Source organism: Engystomops pustulosus, chromosome 9, assembly GCF_040894005.1.
Source record: "Engystomops pustulosus chromosome 9, aEngPut4.maternal, whole genome shotgun sequence".
Taxonomy (NCBI): Eukaryota; Metazoa; Chordata; class Amphibia; order Anura; family Leptodactylidae; genus Engystomops; species Engystomops pustulosus.
The window spans coordinates 23,460,976-23,477,899 of NC_092419.1; the positions used below are offsets into that span (position 1 = coordinate 23,460,976).

Genomic DNA, 16,924 nt, shown 5'->3' on the forward strand with positions numbered 1-16,924 from the left:
CTAAAGATTCTATGGGATACATATCGGTAAAAGGGGGAGGTCCTAACCTGTATTGGAGAATTCAAAATGGCCTCATGGCCTGTGGAGAACATCCATAAATAAGGCAAGTAATGTATGCGATGCTGACGTCTGCTGTTCAGCCTCCTCATACACACTGGATGGTCGCCTTCTTCTACCATGTATGGCCGCAGCTCCATTTATACACACGTTACACATGAAGAGTCCAACATATACAACAGGCTACAGGGGTCTCCACAATCTATGCCCTCAATTGCTTTCTCAGTTTTTGGAAGGATTCTTTGTGTCTTGCATTATTTTGCTCAATGTAACATAAGTTACAAACATCTACTGGAAGAATCAATGATTAATAACATGGATGTGACTGTCATGACCTAGAGACTGGCCACCACATAGACAACCTGTAGGCTACATGCCCATGGATATCAGGGCTCTCTACAAAAGGTTGTGATGCTACAGAGTGAGCTGCTTTATAGAAAACATCCTTTATATTGTCCGGATTTAGATCCTGGAGACACCCCCCCCCCAACCTACATCTAATATCGGTACCGACCCCAAACCCAGCATCTGACATTGACCATTCCACCTCTACATCAGTCAGAGTGACCCTAAATAACATGTGACACTGTAACTAGCTAAACAACAAAAATCTCTAGGCCCAACCCAAATTTCCTAAAACTTTTCAATGTGGAGCCATTTCTAGTATTGAGATTTGGCTTCGTACACACACACAATTTTTCAGTGTTTGTAATTACCATTAATATCAAATGCTCTCTAAATAGCACATTTTCTGGGTTTATTTCCCCCAGTGTGTTCAGTTCTAGGATTGGTAACATTCTTAAAAAAATAAAAAAAATCCCATTTCCATAGCTCACTGGTTTTTGGGAAAATGCACAGGGATTAATATATCAACATCTACCACTCGAATTGTACACCCAGCACACCGACATGCTGGTGTGTGCCCCCTCTGGCAGGATCTGCTCTTATGCCCTTATCCATTAACACCTATGGAGCCTGGAGCTCCTTAGGCTCATTTGCATAATTTTAAAAGTGTTCTTTTGTAAAAATCAGGGAATAAGAAGATAAAAGAAGAGCAGATCCTGCCAGAGGGGTCGCACACCAGTATGTGAGTGTGCTGGGTGTACAATCCTTCATTCTGGTGGTAGATGTCCTTTAAATTTTGTTCATGATATTTTTGCCATTTGGGGCATTTTTTTAAATTAAAATTTAGTATAATCTGACATTTTTCTACAAAAAACTTTATGAAACTGAAATTTTCAACATTAGTAATGTTGCAATTGCCAATACTTTTTCATAAATCCTTTAGGGTTTTGAAAGTAAAGTGTGTGTGTTTCCCATCGGCTTGTATTATTGGCCATTGCAGGTCTTCCAATCCTTCATTGCAGCCAATAAAGATCAGATTGCGACTCCGAAGTATCTGTGTCACAACAGTTTTAGCTTTGATGCTTCCCAATCTGATGGATTTTTTTTAAGAATGTTGCGATTTACTGTCCTTCTCCCAGAAGGCAGCAGACTATTCACTTTTATTGGCCAGGAGATGCCACACAATGGAGTCCTCACCAAAGTCATCATGTAGCCCAAGGGCAGTTATATGACAACACTGGTCCATGTATTGGCCTGATTAACTGGACCAAATCCAGTAGAACTGACCTGAGTAACGTGCTGTATTCTTTTCGGATAGATTGGGTTTGGGTCGGTAAGATCCCCCCATCTTTGAGCCAAGAACTGAATTAGATGCATTGTCTCTGAAGCCTCTTATGAATCCAGCTCAGAACATTGCAGTAAAAACTTAACCATGTGTGATGCCAACTACAAAAACAAAATTAATTACCCATTATACTAAAAATTTTACTATACTCAACCCTTTGGTCAAACTTAAATATTGTGGTAGCGCCCTACAATAATTCTACAAAAAGTTGCAAATGTCAACTGGAAAGTGCTTGAATAACTTTGGCCCCCAAAATTTGCCTATACATAACATGAAAATATACCCCCCGTGCCCCTTCCTAGGCAATGTGAGTATCAAGTGTTGCGATCAGCAATTGTGAGGAGAGTGAATTATAACAACTATCAAACACTGCGTTAAAAAAACCCCAAAAGTTATCATCATTAGTGGCACTTACAATATAATATGTGAACGAGGCACGAGGTCAGCCGACGTGCAACACAAGTTTCCTTACGAACCAGGAGTCAATCCCAGTTCTATCCTCGTGATATTCCGAAAATCTTCTCTATATTTATCTCATATATAATAAATCCCTAGCTAATATCCTAGACTTAAAACCATTTTATAATATCTTTTAGTTCCTTTTCCGTCACAATAAAGTAACAATATCTCACCGTAGGTCTCTAACACTGTTAACAAAAATTTCCCCCCAAAAAAATAATTTTTTTTTCCCAAAATGCAGCTTAATATCAAGGATGATCCTCGATATTGTGGATTATTTTGTCAGTCTCTCTTTGTTCTTTTTCCTTCTTTCCTTTCTGAGCGGATGCTCTTTGCTCAGCAATGTTCTTGTTCTATTGGTCGAGGGATCCATGCCAAAAAACGTCTTTGGTGCGCCTGGAGATTCATGTCGCTACCGCCCTTCCCTGGTGCCTGGAGCGTGACCTTTCCAACACCGGGACCCGGTTTTCTGTAACATAAAAACAAAGTAACACAAGAGCGTTAGAAACAAGACTGAAGGAACGTGAAATAATTTTCCAATTTTTTTGTCAACAGGTCTTCAAAGCAGCTGTAAAGGTATTTGAGATGAATATGTAAATAATTATCTGGAAGGCACAACACCGCGCGGCTGCCGGGACAGGTTCAAGAGTTCTACAATCAGCATTAAATGAGTCTCTTGATCAGAGAAACAGGGGTGATAAAAGCAATGGCAGAATCTGCTAACACAGTTCCCTTGGCAATAACGGAATACTAAACAAATGCAAAGGTAACGTTGTCGCTTTCTGGAAGGAATCTGTGTAACTTTGTCAGAAGACACTTCAATTGCCTCCTTAAAGTGTGAACACGGAGGATGGGAAGAAGACACAGGAAGCCAAGGAACTTCACAAACTCCTTGATGTCCTCCTTCTTCTTCTTGTGATACTGTAACCTTTATTATGCTGTTGGATTGCAAAGTTTTGCACTGATGGGGTTTGTGATCTACTCAATGTATCAAATGTGACTGGGTGGGAACTACCCTCAGAGTCCTCTTAAAACAGCAGACTGGACGTACTAACGTCACTGTACTCAACTTTCCACCCGGCAAGTGGACAAAAACAGACTCGAACATTGGGATAAAATGTGGGGGTTCGGCCACAGCTTTAATCTTTAAACAAAATACCCGTTGGTCCAAATGGGAAACCCGAGACCCTCCTATTACCACCTCGCATGCCAGGCCCCGCCTCCGCGGGGGCATGTCCTCGTTGATTCGTCAGGTGATTTGATCTCACTCCCGAGAGGGTCAAGGATTCCGCCATAGGCCAAGCTGTGACTTCCAATACATAATTAACAATGAAAGAAATAAAACATAGTTTGACAAAACACTTACAAAACCAAAAACATTAACAAAAGCAAATAAGGGAGGGAGGGCGGTATCTTTCCTGGCACTCAGCCGTCCTGAAAGAGAACAGGATGCTCTGCGCCCGGGAATAAATATCCCAGACCTGCACCCCCGTGTGGCCAGCGGAAGAGCTGGCCCAAAAAGCTGCCGGATGGGAGGGATCGCGGGGCGGGCCGTGCTCCTAGCAATAGAGCACAGCCAGTCCTGCAACCCCTGGGCTTAAGCAGCCTGCGGGTTTAACATGATAATAAGCAACTTATCATGTGCATAAATATCCAGCTATGTCAACTGCGTTTTGTTGGCTCAACTTTGCCAAAACTGTCACCAAGAAAGTACATAAGGTAAGTAATATGGCTGACCAGGAAGGAGAAGGCCTTTGTAACATGGGGTTTGTGGCCACTGTCATGGAGGACATGGAGGTGCAGGTAATTCCAAGGTCCAAGTGGTGGTAGCCCCATAGATTCCAGCAGTATGGAATAGTTGGAGCCCTGGGACATATTGCCCACCAGGTTTAAGACCTAAAATCCATGGCGATGGAGAAAATAGACCCTTCTTCAGGCAGCCCTCAAAGTTGGTTTATTTTTGGCAAAATGATAAACCTTTTGAGTGAGATCTTTTCTATCGTAAAATCTAAGTCTCCAGTAAAAGCCACAAAAACCGTTCCACCAACGGCGAATCAGAATCCGAGCAAATGACTCATAAACCCAATCGTAAATTATCCCTGCATTTTCCAGTGTAACTTGCGTTACAATAGATTGGGCTCCTCGGGGTGCTGGAAGATTAATTAAACATTACAAATAAAGTATTTTAATGAACGTCTGAATATTCCTTAAATATTGTTTCATTACATTTCCTCACATTCCGCACAGAAGATACAGAAATCTCGTCTCTTCAGCCTCCGCCATTCACGTGGATTGTGATGACAGAGAAAGTGGAGATAAATCCTCCACAATGTTGTATGAAGGCACTGGAGATTTATGGCTTCCTCCATGAACCCCGATGTGACATCTACGCTGGAGAAAGAGACCTTAACATCTCGCTACATTTTCATGGACAGCCTTTGTTCTCATGCAGAACTGTGGAAGATGACAAATATTTACAGTACAAGAGGTTACACAGGAAAAGAAAATTGAAGAATTCGGAGTACAAAAAGTTTCTCGCCTGCAATGTATGAAGCGCTTGTAGAAAGAATTGGTAAAATATCTGCGTATTGTGTTTTATGAAGGTGATACTGTCCACATTCTCCTGTAAATCAAGATGCTGTCACAAGGACGACTATCTGTGACGCAAACGGCGAATAAGTTGCAGGATTGGCCTCGCACCTGGAGTCTTGGTACCTGGAATAGTGTAGTAGTACTGTGCGGTTTCTATAAATACAGGAAAGGAGTAGTAGTACTGTAATGTGCTCATATATACAGGATAGGAGTAGTAGTACTGTGCTGTGCCCATATATACAGGATAGGAGTAGTAGTACTGTGCTGTACCCATATATATACAGGATAGGAGCAGTAGTACTGTGCGGTTTCTATATCTAGAGGGCTACTGCATAGATCTTTGCACTCTCTCTCTGTCTCGTATACATATTCTCAGTAGATGACGTATGTGTAAGAGGCTGATTGGGAAATCTGTGAACGTGTTGACTGTTTACCAGCTCGTGGCCACTTACAAGCTCTGACGGCTGATGAAACTTTGACTGGTTGTTCCATCAGGGCCCAATAGACACAATCTTCTCCGATCTGCGCTCCCAGTGGGGATTATTGAATTCTAGTTAAGGACAGACTTTTTCTGCGCTGCTCGTCCTGATTAACCGCTTTGCACTTGGGACAGGATCATTAAGGGAATGGCTGAGGCTGGGAGAAGCTCTGCCCGGCACAGCGGGGGTTAATAGAGAGTCAGATCTGCTGTAAATAATACATGAGAATATGGATCCTATAACGGAGAAGCTGATACTTGGAGAACTCTGCAGGAACAGGTGCAGAGGAGGATGAGACACAAGACAAAGGACTAAAGCCACACTGCCACCTAGCATCCAGCTGGGGGATCTTCTGCAGCCCGGGAATCTGCTGCAGCCGGGGGATCTACTGCAGCCGGGGGATCTACTGCAGCCCGGGGGATCTACTGCAGCCCGGGAACCTGCTGCTGCGGGGAGGAAGCCCCAAAAGTAACCAGGATCTTTAGGAAATAAGGAGATTTAGAATCTTATATGACGATCCCGGGCCGGCCATGCTGGGAGTTGTGATCTATAACAGTTTGGAGAATACTCATTTGAGTATATTTTCCTGTATACGGGACCTCTCTGCTAAAAGGACTCGGCTCACTTACAAAGTTACTTTGATGACCCTTTTATTCCAGACACCGGACTCAGGCCCCTGCCCTGTGTACGGTAGGCCCGGACTCGGGCCCCTGCTCTGTGTACGGTAGGCCCCGGACTCGGGGCCCCTGCTCTGTGTACGGTAGGCCCCGGACTCAGGCCCCTGCTCCGTGTATGGTAGGCCCCGGACTCAGGCCCCTGCTCTGTGTACGGTAGGCCCCGGACTCAGGCCCCTGCTCTGTGTACGGTAGGCCCCGGACTCAGGCCCCTGCTCTGTGTACGGTAGGCCCCGGACTCGGGCCCCTGCTCTGTGTACGGTAGGCCCCGGACTCGGGCCCCTGCTCTGTGTATGGTAGGCCCCGGACTCGGGCCCCTGCTCTGTGTACGGTAGGCCCCGGACTCGGGCCCCTGCTCTGTGTACGGTAGGCCCCGGACTCGGGCCCCTGCTCTGTGTACGGTAGGCCCCGGACTCGGGCCCCTGCTCTGTGTACGGTAGGCCCCGGACTCGGGCCCCTGCTCTGTGTACGGTAGGCCCCGGACTCGGGCCCCTGCTCTGTGTACGGTAGGCCCCGGACTCGGGCCCCTGCTCTGTGTACGGTAGGCCCCGGACTCGGGCCCCTGCTCTGTGTACGGTAGGCCCCGGACTCGGGCCCCTGCTCTGTATACGGGAGGGCCTGGACCCAGGCCCCTGCGCTCTGATAGTCTGGGGTCTTCGAACATCTATTCACATATCACATCGGTGAGGTTTGTCACCCTCTAGAAACCACCAAATATCACATGATAAACTCCTCTCTGCTCCATCTGTGTTTTATGACCTCGCTGCTCGTTACTACTACAGGTTATGGATGACGAATCAGGATCTGATCTATTTACACATACAGGACGCTCTGTATCATCTGTTCTGTTACAATGTGTCGGTGTATGATAATGTCTCTGCACTGGATGGCATTATACAGTATATTACAGGATTTTTCTTTGTCTGTACATCACAGGGGGAAGGAGAGAGCGATGCTCACCATGATACAAGAGAACGCCCCAAGATACAGAGACACTACAGAAAAGCCAGGTCAGCTTTATAGGAAGTTCTACACATATGAAAGGGGGGCCGCAGGATCCTCAGTGGAGGACAACAATGGAAGCCGCCTCGCTGTGCACATCCTTCATTCTTTATGCACTTTGAGCACAAGTCCTTCCATCACACGACGGTCTGACCTACTTGTCATTTGTGTGTTCAAGGTAATCCGCAGGAAATGTCTACATGGCCTGGATCTGTGTGATATCACCGAGGAGGCTGCCGGATTACCAGATGAGTTGGATTATAGGATACAGAGTTGAACATTGGGGCTCATTTACTAAGGGTCCGAATCGCGCACTTTTGTCCGGCTTACCGACTATTTCCAATTTGCGTCGAATTGCCCCCGGCTTTTGGCGCATATGATCAGATTTTGGCACATCAGTGCCGGCTGTCATGCAACAGAAATTGGGGGTGTGGCCTTCGGACAACCCAATGGATTCGGAGAAAGAGCAGAAATTAAAAAAGAATTTGTGTCGCAAGATCAGCACTCGCACAATCACACCGGGACAAAGGAGGCTAACTCCGGTGGACCTCGACGTAGCAGCGACACCTGCTGGATATCGAGCACATGGACCTTAGTGACTCCCAGCAGACCCAAATTCCACGTCGGAGAACGTGCCGCGGGATCACGACTGGACCGGGTAAGTAAATCTGCCACATTACGATTGTAGATCAGAGAATCCGCCGACAGTTCAGGTCGAAAACCAGAGAGGTATTAAAGGGTTTTTCATAAGATAACCAGGGGTGTCCAATGTTACAGGGTGGGCCGCGACAGGGCCCGGGGGTAGAGAGGGCCATGTCCAGGAGGCATTTAAGTAATTCATTGTATTGTGCATGTATGAAAGACACTTACAAATGATTGTGAAAAGATTTCTCTGCCTGCGCATCCTCTGACACGCTGGAGGCGCCTGATGTCATTGCCTCATCGCCGCCTACTTAACTGGAAGCTGCGGAGGAGAGGAGCCGCGGGAACTCGGGTTCATGTGGATAAGTACCATGCAAATGGCTCCATTTTGAGGCTAATTAGGGGGCACTGTGCTACATACTAATATATTAATGGGGGTGGGCTGCAAAAATTATATTACATCACATGGGGGAGTGGGGTACCGGGGTTCTTTATTATTAAGGAAGGTAAGGGATATACACATAAGTGGGGCTACTCTTTTCTATATTAATTTATAAAGGGGAGAGGGTGCTGCTCTGCTACATTTAGTTAATTAGGGGTTGCTTTGCTACATATTAAAGGGCATGTCCTAGATGAATGTTTATTGTACTATTAGCCCCATGTGGTATGAAAATCCTTTTATACTCATCTCCCTCTGGCACTGCTTAAAGACAAAAGCTCCATCAGCCGCTCCAATAATTATGAAGAATGGGAACCCTATTCTTATGATTGTTGGGGGTCCCAGCACTTGGACATGCGGCAATCGAATTGTTAGCCATAGTCTAGGGACAATCCCTTTAATAGCCGCCTCTGTGGATGGTTCTCATATGATATATCTGGATGAGACCCCCTCATTGTGTATGAGTTCTACATCTCTCTTGTGAGTGAGGTTGTAGTGTTGGAGTGCGATGGCCCCAGGTCACATTGTTGTTGTCATTGAGTCATTTAACTGACAATTAAATAAATGAATAACGTGTAGACAGGGCGACGCTCACCAGCCCGGACCCATATGTGACTGGAGAGATCAGGATCACGGAGAGAGAGACTGCACCAACACTTCCCTGTCACTACGGCTTCTGAATAATTTGCCATTAATGGCGGAAGGAAAAATGGTTTAACCCTCTCGTCCCAATGTGTAGACAATGAATGTGTGTGTGATAAACCCAGCTCCCAAACGATTCTGCCAAGGCGTCAGTTATTTTTTTACAGGAAGAGGAGCCCAATACTTCTCCAGATCCCCCCACACCTCTGTCAGACATCCTTGCTGGGGGCAGCCAGTCTGTGTTATGGTCACGCCCATTCTCTGTCTACATTCGTGTAGAAGCAAAGGGGCCTGCTTAGCAATGCAGGAGAGCAGCCAACCCCCTGCAGAGATGTCTGAGAGAGAGGTGGGGGTGTGTGGCCAGTGGTCTTAACCAGATGAAATATGGCAGTTACCTCCGATCTTTGTTGGTCCTGGCCTGACATGAGCTCTCTATATATAGCCCTGACCTCACAGCACCTGATGACTTGTCCAGCTATACGTTTATTAGTAGACAAAAACTAAAGATAAAAAGTCTTGCAATTCTAAATGGTTGCTTTAGCAGGCGATGGAGTCTCCAACATCTGATTGGCTCCTTTGATCGGAAAACTAAAAATCTAATAATTTTTATACTTTTGTCTAACCAGACTGAGACAACTGAAAATCCTACTAAACGCCCTCCCATTTGTTCATCTAGTCCCCCCTTCCTCCCCTTTAGCCATAATGGACGTTTCAATTTTGGCAAGACAATTTTGTAAAGAGTTCTGAGCAAATTTGCCTCAAAAGTGAGAATTTCAAGGGCAATACCCAAGCCTGGATCTTAGAAGTCCCAATTTTGAGTATTGGAATACAGTATTGGTAATTATGTAACCAGGAACCACAACAATTATGAGAAGTTTTTCCAACCTCAATTTTCCCTGGAAAGTGTCTCTGGGCCCAGGTTATAAATTTCCACATAAAATAAATTTTAAGATCTTTTTCCATAAATCCACTTAATAGTCAGAATATCAATGCCGCTCCCTCCGTGTGAACCTCATCCTGTAACTCCGGCACAGACTATAAAGTGACTGCCACTTGTGGTCTAATTACCTTGCTAGAAAATCCCTCTGGATCTGCAAGATGATGCTGAAAATTAACAAGTACAACAAGCGATGTCGGGATTCTTTGATAAGGAGCTGAGTGCAATGGCTCATATTTAAATCATAGACTCCATCCCTGCTCCTCGCTGCTCATTTAAAGGGAATCTATCACCGCTGAACTAATTGTGTCCACATCTCTGCCTTCACACTTTTTTTTTTTCCTTTTTCTGTTGTCTCCCTAATAATCTTATCCAAACAAAAAGTTTATCGTCTACTGGATGGATTATGGCTTTATTTTATCTGTCCACACCTCCACATCCAGATCTGCTTTCTCCGATACTGCTTGTAGAGCTGCAGGTTAAAGGGAACCTGTCACCAGGAGACCCATAGTTTTGTATTACCTTACAATGCCATGTGAGCAGTGACTAGTTCATCCGTCCCCTGGGAGTGGCTAAAGAGGAGCAGTTTCCTCCCCATCATCGGGAAACCGCTCCACCAGTGTCATTTTCAGATTTATAAAACCGCCCCTCTCCCTGTATATCGACGCCCCCTGCCTTGCTCCCCCTGCTGACGTCATCAATCGATCATCCGCATGCTGACATCGCTTCTCGCTGACCGCGTCATGCATTCTCACATCTGCAAGGTCAGCACCCTGCAGAATGTGCGGCCAGACAAGCGCAGATGAAGCGGAAACGCATTCATCTGCGCGTGCGCTACTCTATGCTGCTGCTTGCTAGGCATGTGTTTTTTTTAAGTGTGCAGAGTTTCTATGCTTGATGATCTATAAGTTTACAGCAATGTGGTTGTTCGATGCTTGATGAGCTGTAGATTCGTCAGGGTGTTCCCTGCTTGAGGAGCTGTAGGTTCAGAGCACAGGGGGTGTTCCCTGCTTGAGGAGCTGTAGGTTCAGAGCACAGGGGGTGTTCCCTGCTTGAGGAGCTGTAGGTTCAGAGCACAGGGGGTGTTCCCTGCTTGAGGAGCTGTAGGTTCAGAGCACAGGGGGTGTTCCCTGCTTGAGGAGCTGTAGGTTCAGAGCACAGGGGGTGTTCCCTGCTTGAGGAGCTGTAGGTTCAGAGCACAGGGGGTATTCCCTGCTTGAGGAGCTGTAGATTCAGAGCATGTGTTTTCTCAAGGATATATAACCTTCTCCTTATGATGATCCTTCACAAAATCAGATGCCACCACTACGCTCAGGATAAGTTAATAGCAGACAAAAAAAATTTGCAGTCAGGTTTTCACTAAGTAAAACTACCACAAACCTCGACTACCATCCAGTACCACCCTGGAGATGTTGTATTTAAGGGAATGTATTGCTCTTCTTTTATATGAAATCTGCCTTTTGATGAAATACAATAGAGGGGTCCAATAACTATTATTACCACCACATATGAGAACTTGTACCACCAAATTTATGAAGCGACAGGTGATGGGTGCACGGTCACTCCTTTCCACTGCTGCTAGAATTACCTACAATATCTGATGATGAACTCGGGCAACTTCCAAAAGCAGAACTTTACAGAATGAACTTCTATCACACAAAGAACAAAGCTCCAAGTCAAAAATGTTGAAAAAATTTTTTAATATGACCCTGAAGAGATGAGCCGTGTATACAGGTGCGTAACAATTATTAGATTTGAGACTGGAATGAATGGGGATTCCCACAAGAGCGGGAACGCTTGACTGACCCCATTATTCTACAAGCACCAGTCCCAGACCTGAGCAGCTTAATTATTCTGACTGCTGAATCATTTTCGACACGACTTTCTGATTTTGCATGAAACCAAATGGGAAAATGTACAATTCTTCATTACGCAAATGGCAAAAACTAAAGTAAGGACCCAGAATAGGGCTGTAGGGTGACTGTGATATGGCTGCCAAGGAGGTGCAGGAGGCGTCTGGATATGCACAATGTCAGAAGTGAGGACAAATTGTTCAGTCAGACTCCAAATGAGAAGAAGATTAAGTAAGAAATCAAATATGTAGCAAGGAAGGAACACAGAGGCCGCACCATACAACCTGAGGGAATCATGGCGTATGTCCTGGAGAGCAGCGGTAGTAATAGTAATGTGTAAGATACCCATAAAAGAATGGTGTAAGTGTGTATATATGCAGGATGGGAGTAGTAGTACTGTGCTGTACCCATATATACAGGATAGGGGTAGTAGTACTGTGCGGTGTCTATTTATACAGGATGGGAGTAGTAGCACTGTCCTGTGTCCATATGTTCAGGATAGGAGTAGTAGTACTGTGATGTGCTCATATATACATGATAGGGATAGTAGTACTGTGCTGTTCCCATATATACAGGATAGGAGTAGTAGTACTGTGCTGTGGCCATTTATACAGGATGGGAGTAGTAGCACTGTGCTGTGCCCATGTATACAGAATGGGAGTAGTAGTACTGTGCTGTGCCCATATACACAGGATAGGAGTAGTAGTACTGTGCTGTGCCCATATATACAGGATACGAGTAGTAGTCCTGTGCTGTACACTGATAAACAGGATAGGAGTGATAGTACTATGCTGTGTCCATATATACAGGATAGGAGTGGTAGTACTGTGCTGTGCTCATATATACAGGATAGGAGTAGTAGTACTGTGTTCTGCCCATATATACAGGATGGGAGTAGTAGCACTGTGCTGTGCTCATATATACAGGATAGGAGTAGTAGTACTGTGCTGTGCTCATATATACAGGATAGGAGTAGTAGTACTGTGCCCATATATACAGGATAGGAGTAGTAGTACTGTGCTGTTCCCATATATACAGGATAGGAGTAGTAATACTGTGCTGTGGCCATTTATACAGGATGGGAGTAGTAGCACTGTGCTGTGCCCAATTATACAGGATAGGAGTAGTAGTACTGTGCTGTGTCCATATATACAGGATAGAAGTAGTAGTACTGTGCTGTGTCCATATATACAGGATGGGAGTAGTGGTACTGTGCTGTGCCCATTTATACAGGATGGGAGTAGTAGCACTGTGCTGTGCTGATATATACAGGATAGGAATAGTAGTACTGTGCTGTGTCCATATATACAGGATAGAAGTAGTAGTACTGTGCCCATATATACAGGATAGGAGTAGTAGTACTGTGCTGTGCTCATATATACAGGATGGGAGTAGTAGTACTGTGCCCATATATACAGGATGGGAGTAGTAGTACTGTGCTGTGGCCATTTATACAGGATAGGAGTAGCAGTACTGTGCTGTGCCCATATATACAGGATAGGAGTAGCAGTACTGTGCTGTGCCCATATATACAGGATAGGAGTAGTAGTACTGTGCTGTGCCCTTATATACAGAATAGGAGTAGTAGTACTGTGCTGTGCCCATATATACAGGATAGGAGTAGTAGTACTGTGCTGTGCTTTTATATACAGAATAGGAGTAGTAGTACTGTGCTCTGCCCATATATACAGGATAGGAGTAGCAGTACTGTGCTGTGCCCATATATACAGGATAGGAGTAGTAGTACTGTGCTGTGCCCTTATATACAGAATAGGAGTAGTAGTACTGTGCTGTGCCCATATATACAGGATAGGAGTAGTAGTACTGTGCTGTGCTTTTATATACAGAATAGGAGTAGTAGTACTGTGCTGTGCCCATATATACAGGATAGGAGTAGCAGTACTGTGCTGTGCCCATATATACAGGATAGGAGTAGTAGTACTGTGCTGTGCCCTTATATACAGAATAGGAGTAGTAGTACTGTGCTGTGCCCATATACACAGGATAGGAGTAGTAGTACTGTGCTGTGCCCATATATACAGGATACGAGTAGTAGTCCTGTGCTGTACACTGATAAACAGGATAGGAGTGATAGTACTATGCTGTGTCCATATATACAGGATAGGAGTGGTAGTACTGTGCTGTGCTCATATATACAGGATAGGAGTAGTAGTACTGTGTTCTGCCCATATATACAGGATGGGAGTAGTAGCACTGTGCTGTGCTCATATATACAGGATAGGAGTAGTAGTACTGTGCTGTGCTCATATATACAGGATAGGAGTAGTAGTACTGTGCCCATATATACAGGATAGGAGTAGTAGTACTGTGCTGTTCCCATATATACAGGATAGGAGTAGTAATACTGTGCTGTGGCCATTTATACAGGATGGGAGTAGTAGCACTGTGCTGTGCCCAATTATACAGGATAGGAGTAGTAGTACTGTGCTGTGTCCATATATACAGGATAGAAGTAGTAGTACTGTGCTGTGTCCATATATACAGGATGGGAGTAGTGGTACTGTGCTGTGCCCATTTATACAGGATGGGAGTAGTAGCACTGTGCTGTGCTGATATATACAGGATAGGAATAGTAGTACTGTGCTGTGTCCATATATACAGGATAGAAGTAGTAGTACTGTGCCCATATATACAGGATAGGAGTAGTAGTACTGTGCTGTGCTCATATATACAGGATGGGAGTAGTAGTACTGTGCCCATATATACAGGATGGGAGTAGCAGTACTGTGCTGTGGCCATTTATACAGGATAGGAGTAGCAGTACTGTGCTGTGCCCATATATACAGGATAGGAGTAGCAGTACTGTGCTGTGCCCATATATACAGGATAGGAGTAGTAGTACTGTGCTGTGCCCTTATATACAGAATAGGAGTAGTAGTACTGTGCTGTGCCCATATATACAGGATAGGAGTAGTAGTACTGTGCTGTGCTTTTATATACAGAATAGGAGTAGTAGTACTGTGCTGTGCCCATATATACAGGATAGGAGTAGCAGTACTGTGCTGTGCCCATATATACAGGATAGGAGTAGCAGTACTGTGCTGTGCCCATATATACAGGATAGGAGTAGTAGTACTGTGCTGTGCCCATATATACAGGATAGGAGAAGTAGTACTGTGCTGTGCTTTTATATACAGAATAGGAGTAGTAGTACTGTGCTGTGCCCATATATACAGGATAGGAGTAGCAGTACTGTGCTGTGCTCATATATACAGGATAGGAGTAATAGTACTGTGCTGTGGCCATTTTATACAGGATATATCTGTGTACTAAAGATGTAGAAAGTCCTGTCTTTGAGCCACAAAACATTTTAAAACTTTTAGTCTATACATTAAACAATTACTAAATAAATTTTCCGTTGTAAACCGATTTCCCAACTGAGCGCAAAACTTGTCAAATATTCAGAGGTTCAGAATCAATTGAGTCTGAGAAACAAAGACAGATCTAGTGATTGAAGCGTCTAATGAGAAGAACTGAAGACTTAATTATAAATAATGAATCCAGAATTATCCTTTTCATACAGCTGTACACATAGAGAGATGACAAGGGCAACGCGATCCCCACATATCAGCCACAAGAAATCACTGAAAGTCTAAGAGATGGACAAGATGGAGAAAGCAGCCCCCAAAAGTATACACAAAACCAGGAGCTAAAAGTCTACCTGCAGGTAAAAACCTCAAATGGTGACAATATTACATTACTGATTCATAGGGAGAATACCTCTTAAAAAGTTATATACAGGCTGTAAATATATCATTATATACAGGAGATCCCCAGGTTATACCGGCTGTACATATATCATTATATACAGGAGATCCCCAGGTTATACCGGCTGTACATATATCATTATATACAGATGATCCCCAGGTTATACCGGCTGTACATGTATCATTATATACAGGAGATCCCCAGGTTATACCGGCTGTACATATATCATTATATACAGGAGATCCCCAGGTTATACCGGCTGTACATATATCATTATATACAGGAGATCCCCAGGTTATACCGGCTGTACATATATCATTATATACAGGAGATCCCCAGGTTATACCGGCTGTACATATATCATTATATACAGGAGATCCCCAGGTTATACCGGCTGTACATATATCATTATATACAGGAGATCCCCAGGTTATACCGGCTGTACATATATCATTATATACAGGAGATCCCCAGGTTATACCGGCTGTACATATATCATTATATACAGGAGATCCCCAGGTTATACCGGCTGTACATATATCATTATATACAGGAGATCCCCCGGTTATACCGGCTGTACAAATATCATTATATACAGGAGATCCCCAGGTTATACCGGCTGTACATATATCATTATATACAGGAGATCCCCAGGTTATACCGGCTGTACATATATCATTATATACAGGAGATCCCCAGGTTATACCGGCTGTACATATATCATTATATACAGGAGATCCCCAGGTTATACCGGCTGTACATATATCATTATATACAGGAGATCCCCAGGTTATACCGGCTGTACATATACCATTACATACAGGAGATCCCCAGGTTATACCGGCTGTACATATACCGTTATATACAGGAGATTCCCAGGTTATACCGGCTGTACATATACCGTTATATACAGGAGATTCCCAGGTTATACCGGCTGTGAATATATATTTATATACAGGAGATTCCCAGGTTATACCAGGATGGCTTTTTGGCCCCTGTATGCAGTAGGTTTTAGATGTGACCATGTAATTCTCTCCCCGTGTAGGTGCCATGGGGGGGGGAGGCTGCAGTAAACAATCTCACACCATTAATTCTTGGTGCCACTTGTGTTTGTTCTTAAAAAGAAACTAAAGTGACACTAAAATGGTCCCCGGGCCCTTCGCTTTCTCCCACTAACGATATGGAACGTCTGCTGAGCCGGCAATCACAGTGTCCGTGTCCGGTCTGATTGCCATCAATCCACAATGCGATCCAGAGCTTTAAAAAGCTGAGCCGAGTCGCCAGAGACCAGAACCAGCGCATCCCGAAGGCGAATCCTGCCGTCAGGCATCACATAGCACATCAGTGAGATGCACAGCGTGTGACATCGCACAATCGTCTGGAGACGCCGCTCCCCAGAAACTGCTTGGCATCGGCTAATTCTTCAACAGAAATCCAAGGGCGAGCCAAGTCCGGACGTGCAACTCTGAGACGAGCGACACTTCTGTATCCGTGTTTTATCGCATCAGCAGATTGTAAGGAATAGCAGAGAGGACAGAACCATTCTATGTAGGGGGCAGTAGGAAACCTCAATACATTTTTGTTACATTGCCTTCTGGTCATGTAAGACGGATCAGGTCGTTGTGCGCCACTTTTTTGTTGTTGGATAAGTTATGAAAAAGATCACATTTCCTGTTGCACACCAGAGAATGTTGGACATTTTGGCCCCTTTTTTTAAAAAAGTGGGCGA

The 16,924-nt window shown here is 44.6% G+C and overlaps 1 protein-coding gene across 4 annotated transcripts in view; it reads right to left on the reverse strand.

The window, feature by feature from the left end:
* Positions 1 to 2,498: 2,498 nt before the first annotated feature.
* Positions 2,499 to 16,924, reverse strand: part of DIAPH2 (diaphanous related formin 2) — a 784,751-nt gene continuing 770,325 nt past the window's right edge. For all 4 annotated transcript variants that reach the window (XM_072125632.1, XM_072125631.1, XM_072125630.1 and 1 more), the window contains one exon: positions 2,499 to 2,675. In XM_072125632.1, coding sequence (XP_071981733.1) covers positions 2,611 to 2,675 — 65 coding nt within the window. In that variant the 3' untranslated portion in view covers positions 2,499 to 2,610. The remainder of the gene's footprint in view (positions 2,676 to 16,924) is intronic.